The following is a 21352-nucleotide window of genomic DNA, read 5'->3' on the forward strand; positions in this document are numbered from 1 at the left end:
CTGCATAAATTTGCAGGGCGTATGTGTTCCTTAGGATAAAATTTGAATCTACTTATAGAGAACTTTGAAGCTCAGATCACTTTTTCAAAAACATCTCCTTCCTCTGTTGTGAATGAATTACTTCATATTAATGTGGTTTCAGTTTCTTATGCAAAGAGCAATACTTTTTTTTAATTGTGGGTATATTTTTGGCTCGGATAAACAAAATGGCAATGTTTTAGCTGCAGCAGTTGTTAAAATAAATAATAGATTACGATACAAGTACGTGCAAGGCTTAGGAAAATAAATGTTGCTGCACAAGTGGTACAATAAGCGTGTCCTCTAGATTCGAATCCCTCTCACTGTACTGAGAAACAAAAATAACGATCATTGCAAGATCCCTTATATTTTGAGAAAAAGTCTGAATTAATTGCAGTATTTTTGTTTTGCAAAATGCTTGTTCAGGAACAACTTTCCACAAAACCAGTGAAACCAGAGCAAATGGTAAGAGAAACTGAGGATAATTTTACTTGTGTGTAACACGTGATATCAGCTCAGCCATCTGCTAAATACTTCTCCCAAGTTCTGTTGTGTTGAAACTACAGTCAGGAGAGGTGTTTAATCAGTGGCCAAGTCAATGTTGCACATGTTCCACTATGGTTGAATTCAAAACGACTTGCACTGTTTCCTTCATGTTGTCAGGACATCCTAGTGCCGTCGCTGAATTCAGAAGGTTTCTCCACATCAGGCAGTTTGGGAGACTCATTTGGTGGCGATCAAAATACGGTGAACTGAAAAGAAATATGATAAAATTAATTTTCAAAGTGAAATCATCTGTTAGGTGGCCAAAAATAAATTGCATACAAAGTCAGAAGGATGTGTTAAAGTAACCGTGACTGCAGTATGCTCAGGCATTGGTCTTAGACACTGCTTATTCAGTGTGGAAATCACAAGCCTTGAGGAGCCAAGAAATTGCGGCAAGCAGTTTCAAAAACACAAGATGACTGAGGAAAAGCACTCAAATAAATAAGCGTGTATATTTTTGGAGAAAAAAAGGTGAGAACAAAACTATGTACATAAACACTAGCAGCTTCTAGTGGTGGGAACAAGTAGTACAGTGTTGAGATATCACACAGTATTTCCTTTCATTCATGAGGCTTTTCATTTTTGTGTTGGCTCAGATTCAAAACACACTGGTCTCCAACCTTGGTCAAGTGGAAGTTTCAACCCTGATTGACCTATGAAAGTTAACTTGTACATGATGTACTGTCACCTTGTTGAAAACAAACTTAGATTGATAATAGCAAGATATAAAACTTTAATACATAAAATAGTACTGTTTTGATCTTACTTTATTTAACCCTCTTATGTTTGCAATACAGGGAGTTAGCCACTGATTACTGGAGGAAAATTGGACTCCAGTGGCAACAAGAGAATGAGGACGATCTCAAGGATAAGCTTGATTGGTCAGCCCAACTCTCAATTCGCTATCCTGCAGGTGGTAGGTGGATGATTTTACATTTTCAAGTAACTATTAATCAGTGGAAGAAACTCCCCCTCCTTGCATCAAGAAGCATGACACATATCATTGTGGATACAAAGCTTAGCAGTACCATTTCTGTGAAAATGCTGCATGTTTACTGAATATAGTGGCTAACCCAGGTGAGGATTTTTGGCTTAAATGTAAAGAGCGAGATCTGAATAATTACATGCATATGACGATATGTCTGTCTATAGAATAGCAGTGTGATGTTGCTTTCATTCACAACAGAAACATGAAGGTACAGTATGTAGTAGATATATGGTACCATTACCATACTGGACTAAAGATCTGGACACTCGAGTTCAATTCCCAACATGGTGGTTATCGTGGTACATATAAAGTTGCCAACGATATAGGCAAAAAAAGAGATGAGATCCTGAAAGCAGAATTTAGGGAGCTAGGAAGTAGATGAAAAATAAGGACCCAGAAGATAGTAATCTCTGGATTACTTCTGGTGCCATGTGCTTGTGAGTATAGAAATAGGTGGTTAGTCCGGGTGAATGCGTGGCTAGGGAGATGGTGCAAGAGGGAGGGCTTTAGATTTCTGGGACCGTTTTGGCGATGGTGGGACTTGTACATTGCAGATGGCTTGCACCTGTACCGAAATGGGACCAGTGTCCTTGCAGGGACGTTTGCTAGTGCTGTTGGGGATAGGTTAAACTAGTTTGGCAGGGGCCTGGGATTCTGAGAGGTGGTCCAGCAGGGATAGATGCACAGCCAAAATTGGGGGAGACATCAAGTGAGTCAGGAAGACATAGAAATTGAGTTACCAGTGTCATGTGAGAGTACCTTTAAGAAATGGGTGTTTATCAGTGATGTCAGAGTGTGAGTGGAAATGGGCTGTCTGTCAGTTTTTTACTTTTGTTTTAGACTGCTGCATGGTGTTTTAGTTTAGTTTTCAGAGCTGTATAGCTGCAGTCACAGCCAGAACGGGTATTAGTCTCTCTCTCTGTAATCTAAAATCTGTAAATCAATCCTTTGGTGATTTAAAACTAATAACTGCTCTCAAGTGTTTTTCTGTTAAAAATTCTTTTTTAAGTCTTATGGATGTTAAAAGGACAGCTTAAGGATTATTTAGTGTTGTATTCTTTGGGGGTTGTATTTGAATTAATGGTTGCTAAGATATTCACTATGTTTTAAAAAGGTTAACTTGAGTTCATAGAATAAACATTGTTTTGCTTTAAAAAATACTTTTCCATTTCTGCTGTACCACACCTGTGGATTATCATAGAATTTACAGTGCAGAAGGAGGCCATTTGGCCCATCGAGTCTGCACCGGCTCTTGGAAAGAGCACCCTACCCAAGGTCAACACCTCCACCCTATCCCCATAACCCAGTATCCCCACCCAACACTAAGGGCAATTTTGGACACTAAGGGCAATTTATCATGGCCAATCCACCTGACCTGCACATCTTTGGACTGTGGGAGGAAACTGGAGCACCCGGAGGAAACCCACGCACACACGGGGAGGATGTGCAGTCTCTGCACAGACAGTGACACAAGCCGGAATCGAACTTGGGACCCTGAAGCTGTGAAGCAATTGTGCTATCCACAATGCTACCGTACTGCCCTTAAAATTGAATTCAATAGAATTCTCCCGTGGTAGGCATGGGTGAGCTGATTATTGTCAAGACCCCAGATTAAACTCTACTTGATCATTAACTTTAAAAAAAAATTCTTTTAAAGAAATTTAGAGTACCCAATTATTTCCCCCCCCCCCCCCCCAATTAAGGGACAATTTAGCATGGCCAACCCACCTAACCTGCACATCTTTGGGTTGTGGGGGTGAAACCCACGCAGACATGGGGAGAATGTGCAAACTCCACACGGACAGTGACCCAGGGCCGGGATTCGAACCCGGGTCCTCAGCACCGCAGTCCCAGTGCTATCCACTGCGCCACATGCTGCCCCTCCCCCTCCCATCCCTCCCTCCCCCCCCCTCCCCCCCCTCCTCCTCTCCCCCCTTCCTCCCTCCTCCCCCCCCCCTCAGAGTCGGCTGTGTGCTCCCCATACCACAATCTATTAAAAGTTGTGGGTCAGGTGAACTCCAGGATACACTTTGGGGTTCTCTAAACCCTGGCCCATAACAAATTGGGGGCTCGAGGGGGATAAAAGTCTATCTATTGGATTGGCTTAGTGAACTTAAAGACAGTGAGGGGTGAGCATATTGTGGTTGCTTATCAGGTGTGGTATTCTAGTTGAAGTAGGGAGTGTGTTGTGGACAATGGCTCTTTCAGAGGCTCTGAAGCTTTTGGGGGTGGAGACGGTCACACACAGTACCTTACGGACAGAGACTAAAAACAGACTGTTAAATTTGGCAAAAACGTTGCAGTTAACATTACCTGACAAAATGCGAAAAGACGAGGTAATTATGACGGTGCCTAAGCATTTAAAGTTGCCTGAGATACAGTTTGACTCATTGGAAATGGAAAAAATTCAGTTACAAATTAAACAAATGGAACATGAGATAGAATGAAAGCAGCTTGAATACGAAAGAGAGGAAAAAGAAAGAGGGAGAGCGGAAAAAGAAAGAGAGAGTGGGAGGAAAAAGAAAAGGAGAGAGAAGAAAGGAGAAAAGAAAGAATAGCCCTAGCAGAACAAAAAGAAAGAGAAAGGGAGATACAGATCAGGGAAAAAGATAAAGAGAGTTTGAACTTCAGAAAATGGCCAATAAACGTGACAGTCAGTTAAAATTGGCAGACGTAAAGGGAAAACGTACAGTTGGATGATAGTGATGAGGATAGTGAGAAAGAGCATCAAAGTCGAAAGCTTGGTAGGAATCTTTAAATATGCCCAAGCATTGCCAAGGTTTGCTGAGAAGGAGGTAAAAGCCTTTTTCATTTCATTTGAGAAGGTAGCTAAACAAATGAAATGGCCACAGGACATGTGGGTATTACTGATTCAAACAAAGCTGATAGGTAGGGCGACCTACAGACAAAGGTTTAGAAATTTAAGGAAATAATTTGGTCAAACATACATGGAGTTTGAAAGGCTCAAACAGAGTAATTTTGATAGGTGTATAAGGGCTTTGAAAATAGACCAAACGTATGAAGCTCCCAGAGAAATTATGATTTTGGAGGAATTTAAAAATTCAATTCCTGATGTAGTGAGAACTCATGTGGAAGAGCAGAGGGTTAAAACTGCGAGATTAGCAGCAGAAATGGCAGATGATTATGAATTAGTTCATAAATCAAAGTTTGGTTTCCAACATCAGGTTCAGCCTGTAAGTTATAGAAACTGGGGACATGAGAAATACTCAAGTGTAAAGGTAAAGGAGATCTGATGGGAGATAATGAGGAGAGTGTACCTCAGACTAAAAAGGAAATCCAGGAGGGTGGAAAATAAATAAAAAATTTCAAATGTTTTCACTGTAATAAACTAGGCCATGTAAAGTCACAGTGTTGGTGGTTGAAGAAAAGCACTGGGAAGGCTGATGTGGTAAAACCGGATAAGACAGTGGGGTTTGTTAAAGTGGTAAAGGAAAGCCCAAGTGAAGCGAAGGAGGTGCAAAAGATTGTACAGCCTGATCAAGAGGTGAATGATAAGAAGGTGCCAGATCTCTTTAAAGAATTTACTTGTGTGGGTAAAGTTTAGTCATGGGCAGCAGGTAAAGAAGTCACAATTTTAAGAGATACGGGAGCTAGTCAACCTTTAATGGTAAGAGATGAGGAGTTATGTAGTTTGGGAAGAATGTTGCCAGAAAAGGTAATATGTGGAATTCAGATTGAAAGGAAATTAAGTGAGGTGAATTATGTGGTAAGAATGCCAGATAGAAGGAAGACTCACCGAGTGTGTCATGTGAATATGCTTAAAAGGTACTTTGAAAGGGAAGGAGAGAAAAAGGAGGTTTTAATATTCGAACTCAAAGTGACGAACCAAATCCAGATGAATGTGAATTTGACAAACCTCAAATTAAATTGGAAAACGAGGATGTTCTTAAAAATTAGGATAAATTGTTGAGTTACCTTCCAGAGGAAAAACAAACTGACTTGAAAGTGTTATTGATATCACATGGGCACGTTTGTGGAGATAAATTAGGAAGTACTAAAATGGCTCTACATGATGTTGATGTGGAAAATGCTGTTCCAATCAAACAACATCCATATAGACTTAACCCATTAAAATTGGCACAGGTTAACAAAGAGATTGAGAGTATGCTTAAAAATGGCATAATTGAAGTGGGTTGCAGCCAATGGAGCTCACCCATAGTGATGGTTGCAAAACCAGATGGTACTCAACGGTTGTGTGTGGACTATAGAAAGGTTAATGCAGTTACAAGAATGGACTCTTATCCTATCCCACGTTTGGAGGATTGCATTGAGAAAGTGGGACAATCAGCTTTTATTTCCAAATTGGATTTACTTGAAGGTTACTGGCAGTTACCTTTATCAGAAAGGGCGAAGGAGATTTCAACTTTTGTGACTCCAGATGGTATATACCAATTCAAAGTTATGCCATTTGGCATGAAAAACGCCCCAGCCACATTTCAACGGTTAACTAACAAAATTGTTTCAGGATTACCCAATTGTGCGGTATACATCGACGATCTGGTAATTTTCAGCCAGACATGGAAAGAACATTTGAAACATCTGATGGAGTTATTCGATCGACTTCAGGAGGCGGGTTTGGTGATAAACCTAGCCAAAAGTGAATTTGGAAAAGCCCAAGTCACTTTCCTTGGCCACACAATCGGACGGGGTCGAATGGTCGCACGGGATGTGAAGACAAAAGTTATTGGGGAGTTTTCCGATACCCTCTACACAACGGGAAATAATGAGATTTCTTGGTATGAGTGGATTTTACCGGAAATTTGTACCGAATGTCAGCAGTGTGGTCGCTCAACTGACGGACTTGCTCAAGAAGCGTCACAAATTCCAGTGGATAGCAGAGTGTCAACAGGCATTTGACGGCCTGAAGGCTGTGTTACCCACTTCTCCTGTGTTAGCCATCCCAAATTATACCAAACCATTCAAAGTGGCGGTTGATGCGAGTGATGTGGGTGCAGGTACGGTGCTTCTATAAGACGACGACGAAAGGCTAGAGCGGCCTATTGGTTATTTTTCAAAGAAATTGAATTCTCACCAGAAAAAGTATTCAACGATTGAGAAAGAGACTTTGAGTTTGGTGCTAGCTTTGCAACATTTTCACATTTATGTGACCAGCAATCCGCCTGACACCATTATATATACTGATCATAATCCATTGGCTTTTTTGGAGGGATTCCGGAATAACAATGCAAGACTGTTTCGCTGGAGTTTATTGTTACAGCCATTTCATTTTAAAATGGTACATGTGCGAAGTCTGCACGTTCTCCCCGTGTCTGTGTGGGTTTCCTGCGGATGCTCCGGTTTCCTCCCACAGTCCAAAGATGTGCCGGTTTGGTGGATTGGCCATGCTAAATTGCCCTTAGTGTCCAAAAAATGTTAAGTGGGGGTTACTGGGTTACGGGGATAGGGTAGATACTTCAGTAGGGTGCTCGTTGTAAGGGCCGGTGCAGACTCGATGGGCCGAATGGCCTCCTTCTGCACTGTAAATTCTATGATTCTATGATTCTATGTGGCAGGACGAGAAAACATGATAGCCGATGCTTTCTCACGAATGTAATGAACGGAAGCAGTTTCCGTTGGAGGAAGAAGAACGGGAAAAAAATGGACTGTATTATTATACCTGTTTGCGTGTGTTGTTTTTTTGAAACGAAAAAGTATATTTACTGTGTGCATTTCTTAAAGGATAGTGAAAAGATGAAAAATGAAACCATCTTGAAGTTGCTGGGGTTTTTTTTCTTGGGGGAGGTGTCATGTGAGAGTACCTTTAAGAAATGCGTGTTTAAGAAATGTACCTTTAAAAAATGGGTGTTTATCAGTGATGTCAGAGTGTGGGTGGAGCTGGGCTGTCTGTCAGCTTTTTACTTTCTTTTTAGGCTGTTTGCTGCAGGGTGTGTTTTAGTTTCGTTTTCAGAGCTGGATAACTGCAGTCACAACCGGAAGGGGTATTAGTCTCTCTCCCTATAATCTAAAAACTGTAAATCGATCCTTTGGTGATTTAAAACTAATAACTGCTCTCAGTAGTGACTTTAACCTGATGTGCTTCTTTTAAAACTTCTTTTTTAAGTCTTAGGGATGTTAAAAGGATAGCTTAAGGATTACTTGGTGTTGTATTCTTTGGGGGTTGTATTTTAATTAATGGTTGCTAAGATGCTCACTGTACGTTTTAAAAAGGTTAACTTGAGTTCATAGAATAAACAAGAAGCATTCAAGAAGGAAATGGGGAGAGTGCAGGACCAACATATTTCAATCAAGAAAAAGAGTCGGACCAACAAATCCAGTGAATATCAAGGGGTATACAGCATTGGATAAGAAGACCCGGGAGGAGAGGAAGGGAACAACCTGGGAGGAGAGGAGGGGGACATGGGGATGATTCTGGACTAGCTTGAATTTCCCCAGGTGGAGGAAGCAAAGAGGCAGGTATTGGAGGAGCCCCTGGGGCTGAGGGAGGTACTGGCTAGTATCAGGGGTATGAAGTCAGGGAAGGCCCCGAGGCCGGATGAGTGTCCGGCAGAATTTTGTATGGAATTTGCGACGGAACTGACACCACATCTGTTGGAAGGCGTTTAATGAAGCACTGGAGAAGGGGGAGTTGCCGGAGACGGTGGCGCAGGCAGTAATCACCCTAATCCTTAAAAAGGGGAAGGACCCGGTAGAATGTGGGTCATATTTATTTTCTTTCCTGTGGGATGGATAGTGTATACAGGAGGTAGAGGGAAGTGAGGCTGGTCAAGGTGAAGGATCTGTATTTAGAGGAAGGGTTCGCAAGTCTGGAGGAGCTAAGGGAGAGGGTAGAGCTGCCGAGGGGGAGTGAGTTCAGGTATCTCCAGAGTAGGGGCTTTGCGCAAATAATCTGGGGGGGGTTCCCTAGGTTGCCGGGATACACCCTGCTGGAGCGACTGCTGCTTCCGGATGTGGAAGGTGAGGGAAGAATTGGGGATATATTCAAGTGGCTGGAGGAGCAGGGACGTGAGCAAGTGGTGAAAATCAAGGAGAAATGGGAGGCGGAGTTGGGAGGGAGATCAATTGGGCAGTATGGAGTGAGGCACTGCATAGGGTAAACGGGACCTCCTCTTGTGCAAGGATGAGCCTGATACAGTTTAAGGTGGTGCACAGGGTGCATATGACTCGGACGAGAATGATTGGGTTCTTTCAGGGGGTAGCAGATGAGTGTGAGAGGTGTGGGTGGGGGCCAACGAACCACGCGCACATGTTCTAGGGGTTGCAAAAAATTGGGAAGATTCTAGGTTGGAGTATTCACGGTCTTAGCCAGGATGGTGGAAGAGGTGATGGACCCGGACTTTTGGTGACAATATTTGGGGTTTCAGAGAAGCCGTAGCTCCTGGAGATGAGGAAGGCCAATGTTGTGGCCTTCGCCTCTTTGATTGCATGACGGCGAATTTTGCTGGAGTGGCGGACGGCATCGCCACTAGGGGTAGCGGCCCGTTGGGTGACCTGTAAGACTTCCTGCGATTAGAGAAGATAAAGTATGAGTTAAGGGGCTCTTCAGGGAGGTTTGAGGAAAGGTGGGGGATGTTTGTTACCGTGTTTAAGGGGCTGTTCGTCGCGTGGAGTGGGGGGGGTGAAAAAGGGGGAAAATCTGTACAGACTGTATAGTTGATTGTTGGAAAGCTTGTTTCCCGGGGTGGTTATTTGCTGCAACCTGTTTTGATATATGTTTGTAATAAAAGACATTTAAAAAAAAGTATTGGATGAGGAGAAAAAGGGAGCATATGGCAGATATCGAGGGTTCAATACAGCAGATGCCTTAGAGGCGTAAAGAATTTGCAAGAGGAAACTTAAAAAGGAAATTAGGAGAGCGGAAAGGGGACATGGAAAGATACTGGCAGGTAAAATAAAGAAGAATCGTAAATTGTTTTACAAGTACATGGGTAAAAGGATAACTAGGGAAAGAGTAGGGCCCATTAAGGACCACAGTGGTAATTTGTGTGTGGAGCCGAAGGATGTAGGTTGGGTTCTAAATTAATACTTTGTGTCAGTGTTCACTCGTGAGAGGGACTGTGTGGGTACAGAAATCAGGGAGAAGGACAAATAAAAGGAAAGAGATTAACATTGACATTTAGGTGGGATGTGAGGAAAACCCTTTTTACCCAGAAGGTGGTGGGAATTTGGAATTAGCTGCCTGAAAAGGTGGTGGAGGCAGAGATCCTCGCAACATTTAAGAAGAATTTGGATGAGAACTTGCAATCCCAAGGCATATAAAAGCTATGGGCCAAGTGCTGGAAAATGGGATTAGAATGGTTAGGTGAATGTTTTTGACCGGCCAAGACGCGATGGGCCGCAGGGCATTTTCTGTGCTGTGTGATTCTATGACTCTCAGGGGGTTCGGAAAATTTTAAGGAATTTAATTAATAAACCTGCAGTTAAATACTAGTCTCATCACTCCAGTAATTTCATTGATATTGTTGTGAAATTCTTGTGGTTCATTCATATCTATCAGGGAAGAAAACAGGAACATGAGAACTTAGGAGCAGGAGTAGGCCATCCCAGCTTCCTCCACAATTCAATAAGGTTATAGCTGATCTGGATGTGGTCTCAACTCCTGCTTTCTGCCCCCCTTAAAATCTAACATCCTTACCCGACCTGGCCAACATGTGACTCCAGATCCACAGCAATGTGGTTGACTCTTATCTGCCCCCTGAAATGGATGAGTAAGCCACTCAAGATCAATCAACCTGCTTCAGAAAAAAAAAATCACTGACACCACATGGACTGCAGTGGTTCAACTAGACAGCTCACCACCGACTTCTTAAGGGCAATTAGGGATGGGCAATTAATGCTGGTCTTGCCCAAAATTGGTTAAGATAAATCACAGAGCAATAGATGTATGTACAAGAAGTATTTATAGCTAATTGAGACATGAAAATTTACAGTTTCTATTGTGCAGTCATTGTTTTATCTTTATGGAGGTGATTACAACCCATTGACTTTTTGAGTGCATTATTCATACTGACGTTTTTCATCCTTAATCTTTTAACAAAACGATCAGATTGCTGAAATAAATAATCTTGCCCAATATTTGCATATGGTCAACCATTGTGCAATCCTCTACATAAAAACCCTACTGCAATGATCAAAGGAGCTTAATATACTTTTCAAATTGGAGGATGTTTTAGCTGAGTACGAGCCCCTTGTGTCTACAGTGTTCAATCAACATTGAGTAATTGTACTGATAGTGAGTGAAACTTTTAAACACTTTATCAGGAGCAGTTTATAAATCTAATGTAAGTTTTATTGTGCTCTTTCTTGCTTTTTTTCCCCCTACTCTCTGATCTGTATTTCTTTTTGATACCTTGCTGTGAGTTTTGAATAGCTTTAATGTGACTTCTGAGCGATGCAACCTTGATACTAAGGTAGGAAGCAAATGAAAGATAATTGAGCAAACCTATATTTAGACCCAAATCATCAGACAAGCTGTGTGCAAATTGAATTTTTGCTGTGCCTGAGCGATTTGTTTGCAGTTTCCCAAATCGCCATCCTTCTTATCCGAAATACAGTTCTGAAACAAACTGAGCCAGCAACTGCTGTGCATGCTATTCAGCGGAAGTATTCAACTATTAAATTGCAAAATCTGGATACGCCTGCACATTGCTATCGAACATTGGCACCTTGATCTGTGACAGTCAGAGCCCAGCACATCAATGCAAAAGACAAGGTTGAAACATTTGTAACCACCTTCAGCCAGAAATACCGAGTGGATGATATATCTCAGCTTCCTCCTGCATCACAAACCTCAGCCAATTTGAGTCATGACACATGATATTAGGAAATGGCTCAAGGCACTGGATACATCAATGTCTATGGGTCCTGACAATATTCCGATTATCGTATTGAATACTTGTGTTCCAGAATTAGTCTCACCTCTAACTAAGCTGTTCCAGCACAGATATATCACTGAGATCTACCCGACAATGTGGAAGATCGCCCAGGCATAGCCTGTCCACATAAAGCAGGACAATTGTGTGGGGCCCTTCCTGTTGATTCCCTTATTCCCATTTCTTTATTTTTGCTGTTATCACTTTGATTCATGGATGCTTAATGGACATATCTCTTTAAGTTGAGCAGTGGAAGTGAGGAACACCGTGCTATCCTTCGGACAGCAGAACTCAGAATTTCCAGCAACTGAGAGATCAGTGGGACTCGGTTCGATTGGTTGGCCGAAGGCCAATGAATTTGCCAAAAGGCTCTATACTGCCCAGTAACAGGCAGTGATTGGATCGTACCTGAGAGGGATGATTTTTCAGAGAACGAAGCAAAGCGGAAAGCACAGTTGTTTCCTGAATACTTTCTCTCTCTCTCTCTCTCTCTCTCAACTCTGGCGTGTGAGTGTGTAGAGGGTGGCGTGTGAGTGTGTAGAGGGTGGGGAAAATTAAACCTGTATTTGCTGTATATTTAATCAATAGTCATTGTTATGAATAAAATTGATTGTGTTTAAATTTACAAACCTGGTGACTGTAGTTATTGGGCAGCCAAGAGCCAAAGACGTTGGGTGTTTTTCTAAGAATTATTTAGTAATTTCAATTGTGTCGCGACTCCGGGTCAAGTGGGGCTGGAATTGATGCGCACTAGTTGCCCAGGAGGTCGTAACACAATTCCACACCATCCAGTTAGCGCTGTATCAGTCTACTTTAGATCCATCAGTGAAGTGATAGAAAGTGTCATCGAAAGTGCTATCAACTGACATTTACTCAGCAATAACCTGCTCGTGATGCACAGTGTCTGTTCTGCTGGGGCACAAGCTCTGGACTTATTCAGCCTTGGTCCAAATATAGACAAAAGAACTGAATTCCAGAGGTGAGAAAAACTGCTCTTGGTATCACAGCAATATTTTACTGAGTGTTGCATCAAGACACGCCAGCAAAATTTAAGTCATTGAAAACCGAGGAAAATTCTCCGCTGGCTGGGGCCACACCTAACACAATGGAAGATGGTTGTTTTATTGGAAGACAATACTCTCATCCCCAGGACATCACTGCAGGAGTTTCTGAGTTCTCAGGACCATGTTCTGAGCTGAAATAAGTGGTTCGATGACGAGGGATGTGAGGAGTTTCTTATCCAGCATAAACACCCGCATTTATCAGTTGGACCAAATGGCATGTTTCTGTGCTGCACATCCTATGTAATTCTCCCTTTGATAAAGTACATATTTGTGTGCTTCTTAATCTGTTTAATTCATTTCTCCATCATTGTACTGTGGGGATGAAGACCAAAGATGGGCAACTTGGCTTTGCAGCACTTAATCCTGTAGCTAGATCTGCTGTTGCACCAGGGAACTCTAAATGCAGGTTTTAGGAAGTGAAAATTAGAATATGGAAGAAGGTGCAAACAATTTCTTGAAGTGTTTATCTTGCACGACCTTTTGGAAATCCCTTGCAGGGTAACATAATATACCTGCCTCCATAAAGCAAAAGAAGAAACTTGTTATTTTTTCTATTTTGGAATTTGAAATGAAAACACGAGAAGCCAACCATGCAACAAAAAAAAGCTCAGACCTCATGGTCATTGAGACCAAACAGGTGCAAGCTCATTACTCTCAAACCAGAAACTAAGATTTATGCTGTTCTGGGTCAGACCTCTGTGTTTTGAATTGGAAAATGAGCTGGGCAGCCTGTACATACATCAAGGGTAATAAATAGAGGTGGGTATCTTGGGTATTTAGTTCCCTCGCACAGAATTTATAGGCCATTGCTAGAAATGTTAGCCTTTTGTGGAATCTCAACATTTATAAATTACAGTGTTTCATGGAGTTGGATTGGCATTGCAATGTTTGTTTTCTTTTTGAATTCATTTTAACTTGACTTCAGTGACTTGTCTGAAACCTCTTTTTAGCAATTTATTGAGGGGAAGGGTGAAACAAATTGATTAATTGTTAGCTGACAGAGACCTGGGAGTTCTTTGCCCATCTGTGGGCAGGAGCAATGATAGGCGACCTGGTGTCATCTTAGAATATTGAATTGTATAATGTTCCATGGGTTGTCTTCATGTATCTTCCATATCCTCACAGCTGCTGAGGCAATCATCGGGCTTGCTGCTAATTTCTAGAACAGCTCTTCATTAAATTGAATGTCAACAACTTCACATTTGAACTACACCAGCAGGTTATGTTACATTGATGCAAAGTATACAGTGTAAAACTGACCCCTCTGGCAGTTTGCAGAAGGAAGAGGATAATTGGCTGTATGAAAGTTGCTGATTGCAGAATCTTCCACTTGCATATCTTTTTAAAATTTATTTAGAGTACTCCGTTCTTTTTTCCAATTTAGGGACAATTTTGCGTGGCCAATCCACCTAGCCTGCACATCTTTGGATTGTAGGGGTGCGACCCACGCAAACACGAGGAGAATGGGCAGCACGGTAGTACAGTGGTAAGCACAGTTGCTTCACAGCTCCAGGTTCAATTCCCGGCTTGGGTCACTGCGTGGGGTCTGTATGTTCTCCCCATGTCTGCGTGGGTTTTCTCCGGGTGCTCCGGTTTCCTCCCACAGTCCAAAGATGTGCAGGTTAGGTGGATTGGCCATGATAAATTGCCCTTGGTGTCCAAAAAGGTTGGGTGAGGTTACTGGGTTGCGGGGATAGGGTGGAGGCATGGGGTTAATTAGGTTGCTCTCTCCAAGGGCCGGTGCAGACTCAATGGGCTGAATGGCCTCCTTCTACACAGTAAATTCTATAATGTGCAAACTCCACACAGGCAGTGACCTGGGGTCGGGATCGAACCCGGGTACTCAGCGCCATGAAGTATCAGTGCTAACCACCATGTCGCCACCATTTTAATACCATTTGTTTTGGAAGGTTAATAACATAACGCCTTTTTAGTTAAATATCCAGTCCTGTGTCTGCAGGGTGGTTCCTGCACCTGAGCCAGATCACTGGACAAAGACAAGATTCTTTGGAAGAGGAATTGTCCTACGGAATGTGTTTATATAATAGAAGTAGCATTAAATAAATTGTTTACTGGTAGGAGAGTTGGGTAGCCGCAGGACACATTCAAGAAAATTGGCAAAAATCCAGGGTGAGAGGAGAATATTTGTTCGCAGTGAGTTGTGATCTGGAATGCATTGCCTGAAACGGGGGTGGAAGCAGACTCAATTGTATCTTTAAAAGGAGAATTGGATATGTAAGGCAGGGGAGTGGGACTGGCTGAGTAGTGTTTACGGTGACTCAGGGCAGACACAACAGACCAAATGACTGCCTGCTTTGCTGCAACCGTTTTTATAATTCTATGATTCCACGTCCTTGAAAAGACTGCAAATGCCATGCTATGGGGAAAGAGCAGTGAAGTAGGACTAATTGAATGGGTCTTTTAAAAAGCCAGCACAGACAGAATGGGCTGAATGAACTCCCTGTATGTTGTATAATTCCATTGTGTTAGTGTCCAGATATTTTCATTCCATGAGACCAGTTGAACAAGCATCTGTTAGTAACTGATGTGTACTTCAATAAACAAATGTAACAGTGAAGAACGTTCAAAACTAAGGCTGCAGATTATATCTGGGTTGTATGAATATAGTAGTGTTGTGGTTTTGTTAATTGAGTTCTAATCCAGCAACATGATTTCAAATTGTGCACTTGAGAATCTGCCTTCAGTTCTTAACAAAAACATCTGAAAGCTAAAAGCGCTTGCCTGGCTTGGCCCTGGAGTAGCAAACCACTCAGTGGTCCAAGAAGAAACCCCATCACCACCATCTCAAGTCAACAAGGGTTGGGCAATAAATGGCAGTCTGTTAAGTGGTACCTGCATCCTGAAAATAAATTTGGAGGAAAAAAGACAACTGTATCTGACATTGGCATTTTCTAACCATGCTTCACATATAGGACCAAAAAGGTACTTTACAGTATGCAGCTGCATATGCATCTGTTTTATCTTAAAATGATTTTGGAGATTACAAATACTTTGCTAAATACAAAGAACAAAGAATAAAGAAAATTACAGCACAAGAACAGGCCCTTCGGCCCTCCCAGCCTGTGCCGATCCAGATCCTTTATCTAAATCTGTCGCCTATTTTCCAAGGATCTACTTCCCTCTGTTCCCCGCCCGTTCATATATCTGTCTAGATGCATCTTGAATGATGCTATCGTGCCCGGCTCTACCACCTCCGCTGGCAAAGCGTTCCAGGCACCCACCACCCTCTGCGTAAAAAACTTTCCACGCACATCTCCCTTAAACTTTCCCCCTCACCTTGAAATCGTGACCCCTTGTAATTGACACCCCCACTTTTGGAAAAAGCTTGTTGCTATCCACCCTATCCATACCTCATAATTTTTTAGACCTCAATCAGGTCCCCCCTCAACCTCCAACGAAAACAATCCTAATCTACTCAACCTTTCTTCATAGCTAGCACCCTCCATACCAGGCAACATCCTAGTGAACCTCCTCTGCACCCTCTCTAAAGCATCCACATCCTTCTGGTAATGCACGCAGTATTCCAAATATGGCCTAACCAAAGTCCTATACAACTGTAACATGACCTGCCGACTCTTGTACTCAATACCCCGTCCAATGAAGGCAAGCATGCTGTATGCCTTCTTGACCACTCTATCGATTCGCGTTGCCACCTTCAGGGTACAATGGACCTGAACTCCCAGATCTCTCTGTACATCAATTTTCGCCAGGACTCTTCCATTGACCGTATAGTCCGCTCTTGAATTAGATCTTCCAAAATGCATCACCTCGCATTTGCCTGGATTGAACTCCGTCTGCCATTTCTCTGCCCAACTCTCCAATCTATCTATATTTTGCTGTATTCTCTGACAGTCCTTCTCGCTATCTGCAACTCCACCAATCTTAGTATCATCTGCAAACTTTCTAATCAGACCACCTATACCTTCGTCCAGATCATTTATGTATGTCACAAACAACAGTGGTCCGAGCACGGATCCCTGTGGAACACCACTAGTCACCGTTCTCCATTTTGAGTCACTCCCTTCCACCACTACCCTCTGTCTCCTGTTGCCCAGCCAGTTCTTTATCCATCTAGCTAGTACACCCTGAACCCCATACGACTTCACTTTTTCCATCAACCCTCATCAATTAACGTTGTCACTTCCTCAAAGAATTCTATTAGGTTTGTAAGACATAACCTTCCCTGCACAAAACCATGCTGCCTATCACTGATAAGTCTATTTTCTTCCAAATGTGAATAGATCCTATCCCTCAGTATCTTCTCCAACAGTTTGCCTACCACTGACGTCAAGCTCACAGGTCTATAATTCCCTGGATTATCCCTGCTACTCTTCTTAACAAAGGGACAACATTAGCAATTCTCCAGTTCCCAGGACCTCACCCGTGCTCAAGGATGCTGCAAAGATATCTGTTAAGGCCTTTCTCTTGCTCCTTATATATGAATAAAAGGCTTTGGGATTTTCCTTAACACTGCTTGCAAAGATATTTCATGACCCCTTTTAGCCCTCTTTATTGCACGTTTGAGATTTGTCCTACTTTCCCGATATTCCTCCAAAGCTTCATCAGTTTTAAGTCGCCTAGATCTTATGTATGCTTCCTTTTTCATCTTAGCTAGTCTCACAATTCCACCCGTCATCCATGGTTCCCTAATCTTGCCATTTCTATCCCTCATTTTCACAGGGACATGTCTGTCCTGCACTCTAATCAACCTTTCCTCAAAAGACTCACATTTCAAATGTGAATTTGCCCTTAAACAGCTGCTCCCAATCCACATTCCCTAGCTCCTGCCGAATTTTGTTATACTTGGCCTTTCCCTAATTTAGCACTCTTCCTTTAGGACCACTCTCATCTTTGTCCCTGGGTATTCTAAAACTTACAGAATTGTGATCGCTATTCCCAAAGTATTCACCGACTGAAACTTCAACCACTTGGCCGGGATCATTCCCCAATACCAGGTCCAGTATGGCCCCTTGCCGAGTTGGACTATTTTCATACTGCTCTTAAAAACTCTCCTGGATGCTCTTTACAAATTCTGCTCCATCTACGCCTCCAACACTACATGAGTCCCATTCAATATTGGGGAAGTTAAAATCTCCCATCATGACCACCCTATTGCTCCTACATTTTTCTATAATCTGTCTACATATTTGTACCTCTACTTCACGCTCGCTTTTGTGAGGCCTCTAGTAAAGTCCCAACAATGTTACTGCACCCTTCCTAATTCTTAGCTCTACCATAGTGCCTCAGTGCTCGAATCCTCCATCGTGCCCTCCTTAATCACAGCTGTGATATCATCTCTGACCAGTAATGCATCTCCTCCACCCCTTTTACCTTCCTCTCTATCCCTCCTGAAGCATCTATATCCTGGGATATTTAGTTGCCAGTCTTGCCCTTCCCTCAACCAAGTCTCAGTAATTCAATGATAATCTATGATTAATCTAGGACAAAGGTTCGGCACAACATCGTGGGCCGAAGGGCCTGTTCTGTGCTGTATTTTCTATGTTTCTATGTAATACCAATAACATCATATTCCCAGGTACTAATCCAAGCCCTAAATTCATCTGCCTTACCTGCTACACTTCTCGCATTAAAACAAATGCACCTCAGATCACCTGTCCCTTTGCGTTCATCATCTCTTCCCTGTCTACTCTTCCCCTTCGTCACATTGAGTTTATTATCTAGTACCTTACTGGCTTTAGTTGCTGCCTCTTTACTGACCTCTAACTTCCTAATCTGGTTCCCATCCCCCTGCCACATTAATTTAAAACCTCCCCAACAGTGTTAGCAAAATCACCCCCTAGGACATTGGTTCCAGTCCTGCCCAGGTGTAGACCATCCGATTTGTAATGGTCCCACTGCCCCCAGAACTGGTTCCAATGTCCCAAAAATCTGAACCCCTCCCTCCTGCGCCCTCTCTCAAGCCACGTATTCATTCTGACTATTCTTGAATTTCTACTCTGACTGTCTCGTGGCACTGGTAGCAATCCTGAGATTACTACCTTGGAGGTCCTACTTTTTAACTTATCTCCTAACTCCCTAAATTCTGATTGTCGGACCTCATCCTGTTTTTTACCTATATCGTTGGTGCCTATATGCACCACGACAACTGGCTGTTCACCCTCCCCCCTTCAGTATGTCCTGCAGCCGATCTGAGACATCCTTGACCCGTGCACCCGGGAGGCAAATACCATTCGGGAGTCTCGTTTTCGACCACAGAAATGCCTGTCTACTCCCCTTACGATTGAATCCCCTATGACAATAGCCCTGCCAGTCTTTTTCCATCCCTTCTGTGCAGCGGAGCCAGCCACGGTGCCATGAGCCTGGCTACAACTGCCTTCCCCTGGTGAGTCATCTCCCCCAACAGTATCCAAAACGGTATACCTGTTTTGGAGGGAGATGACCGCAGGGGATACCTGCACTGCCTTCCTGCTCTTTCTCTGCCTTTTGGTCACCCATTCCCGGTCTCCCTCACCAATCCTAATCTGCGGTGTGACCAACTCACTGAACGTGCTATCCACAACTGTCTCAGCATCGCGGATGCTCCAAAGTGAGTCCATCCGCAGCTCCAGAGCCGTCATGTGGTTCAACAGGAGCTGCAGCTGAACACACTTCCTGCACATGAAGGAGTCAGGGGCATCGGCCGCGTCCCTGAACTCCCACATTGAGCACGAGGAGCATAACAGATTAATCTATAGATTAATCCTGTAAACCTCATCGTTGTTTCCTGTAACCTTGAGCGCTCTCCTTGAAGCCAAACACCATCCTGACCTGGAACTGAATCACCATTCCTTTGGTGTGGTGTCGCTGGTTCAAAGCCCTGGAATCCTCTTCCTAACAGCACTGTTGGTGTTCCCTCTACACGCGGATTGCAATGGTTCCAAGCAGCGCCGTTTCAAGGGCACTTGGGGATGGACAATAAATGCTGGTCTAGCCAGCAACGTTTGCACCCCATGAACAAATTTTTAAAAAAAGATGGTTGCAGGATTGTGCCTGCAGGCATTATGTGAATTCGACATTAAATTACTTAAACTGTGGTTAGCAGGTAATGGCTGAGGTTAGCAGGTAATGAATTGCCTCTTCTGTAATGAGGATGAACTATTTAGTTTCTATTCTTGATTTAATTTGGGTATAGTTGTCGAAGGAGCATTAAATCAAAGATACCCTTAGCCAGTGTGTCACAAATCAAGAAATTATATAAAACTCACAATTAGCAGATACTAGATGAGCAGCCTTTGATTCTAGAAAGCAGCAGCCAAGGGTCAAGTTGAATGAAATCTAGGATAATTTTAACCAGCAATGTAAGCTTAACTGTTTTGCTGAAATAGGAGAAAAGAAGTTGAACAAAGTCTGCTCAAATGGCGTAGAGCTATGAGATCCTTGACCTGAAAGACACGTATCCTGGAAGTGGGACAAAAAGAAGCCAATGGAACTCATGCTGGTAAAGTCCAAGATGTTTCTCCTGTTTGTATGTTATAATTTCCATAATGAACCTTGGAATGCCCAATCACCTGATGAAGTAAGAAAGGAAAAATGGCAAAATAAAATTTGATATTTCTCAACGGATAGGATTAGTGATTTTTGGTAGCGATGCCTATTACATTTGTGGGGTCTTATCTTGCTCCTGATTCGTATCATCATATTTTAAATTTGAATAGCTGGCTACTGGATTTATAGTAACTGGTCACCGTACACAATGAATCACCCGTATAACCTATAGTTCGGACTGCTGCATGGTTGTTTGGGGTATTCTGGATAAGAGATGGTAAAATGTGAAGGGAAAGACTGCAGGGCAGAAATTGGTGATTGGAAGTCAGGCTGTGAGGGCAAGAACAAGGTGTATGAACTAATACCTGATTGAGATAGGCGGTGGGGGTAAAGTGCAATGCATGGGAAAGAGTGTGTGCCAAAACAAGAGAAGTGGATGGGGCACTGGGCTGCAATCTGCAACAGAATTGGAGGAGGCGTTGTGGTTCCAACTTCATTTCATTTACAAATCTGCCTTCCCAAAGTAATTAAAATCAAAATTGATTGATGGACTAAATGAATTATACAGCGAGAATCACAGCCATTTGCACTTGAAAAGCCATTCCTCGTGAAGACCGGGAAAGAAATATTAATATGGAGTATCAAGGAGATTCATTCAGGAGAGATTTTTTGCAGGGGATTCATTCGAGATTCATTCAGGAAGATTCATTCAGACTACGAGGAAAGGCTACTTCAAGGAGATTTCAGACTATTACAACGAAAAGACTTCAAGGAAGGAAAGAAACTAACAGATTTTTGCCAGAAACGGCTACTGTGGAAAAACTCCCAAGAAGAATTCAACAGAACTAAGACAAACAGAAAACTACAGGAAGACACTGTTATAAAGATCCAGCCGTGTTAAAGAAGGAGTAGAGAAGACGTTTTGTGCCTTTTAAATCAGCCCCAGGAGCAGTGAGTATAATCTCTCAGCCTTTAGAAATCCCAGATTAAGTCAGGTTGTTGAGTTGGGCTGGTTTGGGTGTAAAGGTAATTGTGTAAAAAGTAAGAATTTACGTTGTGCCGTCTTTCGTTTCGTGTTCCCATACCATAGTATTGGGGTATTGTGTGTTGTGATCTTGAGGTTTTTTTTTTGCGATCTCGATTTTCTTGAATAAACTAGTTATTTTAAAAAAAATTATGGAGTATCAAGGAAGCATCCTGGAGCCATATAAAACTGCTCTTGCACATAAGCAACTTGAAAGCAGCAGCTAAAATTGGGTATGCTGGGGTTCATCTGTACAATTTTTCCATGTCATGTGGGCTGTATAAAGGAGCCTGGGGATTGGCTTTTGCTGAAGACATGGATGGCCACTGGAATGTTTAAAAAGCAAAATAGAACA

The 21352-nt window shown here is 42.7% G+C and overlaps 1 protein-coding gene across 1 annotated transcript in view; it reads left to right on the forward strand.

The window, feature by feature from the left end:
• dnaaf5 (dynein axonemal assembly factor 5) overlaps window positions 1-21352 on the forward strand; it is a 157704-nt gene that overhangs the window by 22380 nt on the left and 113972 nt on the right. The window contains exon 4 of the mRNA XM_072481565.1: window positions 1362-1480. Coding sequence (XP_072337666.1) covers window positions 1362-1480 — 119 coding nt within the window. The remainder of the gene's footprint in view (window positions 1-1361; window positions 1481-21352) is intronic.

The sequence above is a fragment of the Scyliorhinus torazame genome, chromosome 17 (genome assembly GCF_047496885.1).
Source record: "Scyliorhinus torazame isolate Kashiwa2021f chromosome 17, sScyTor2.1, whole genome shotgun sequence".
NCBI lineage: Eukaryota > Metazoa > Chordata > Chondrichthyes > Carcharhiniformes > Scyliorhinidae > Scyliorhinus > Scyliorhinus torazame.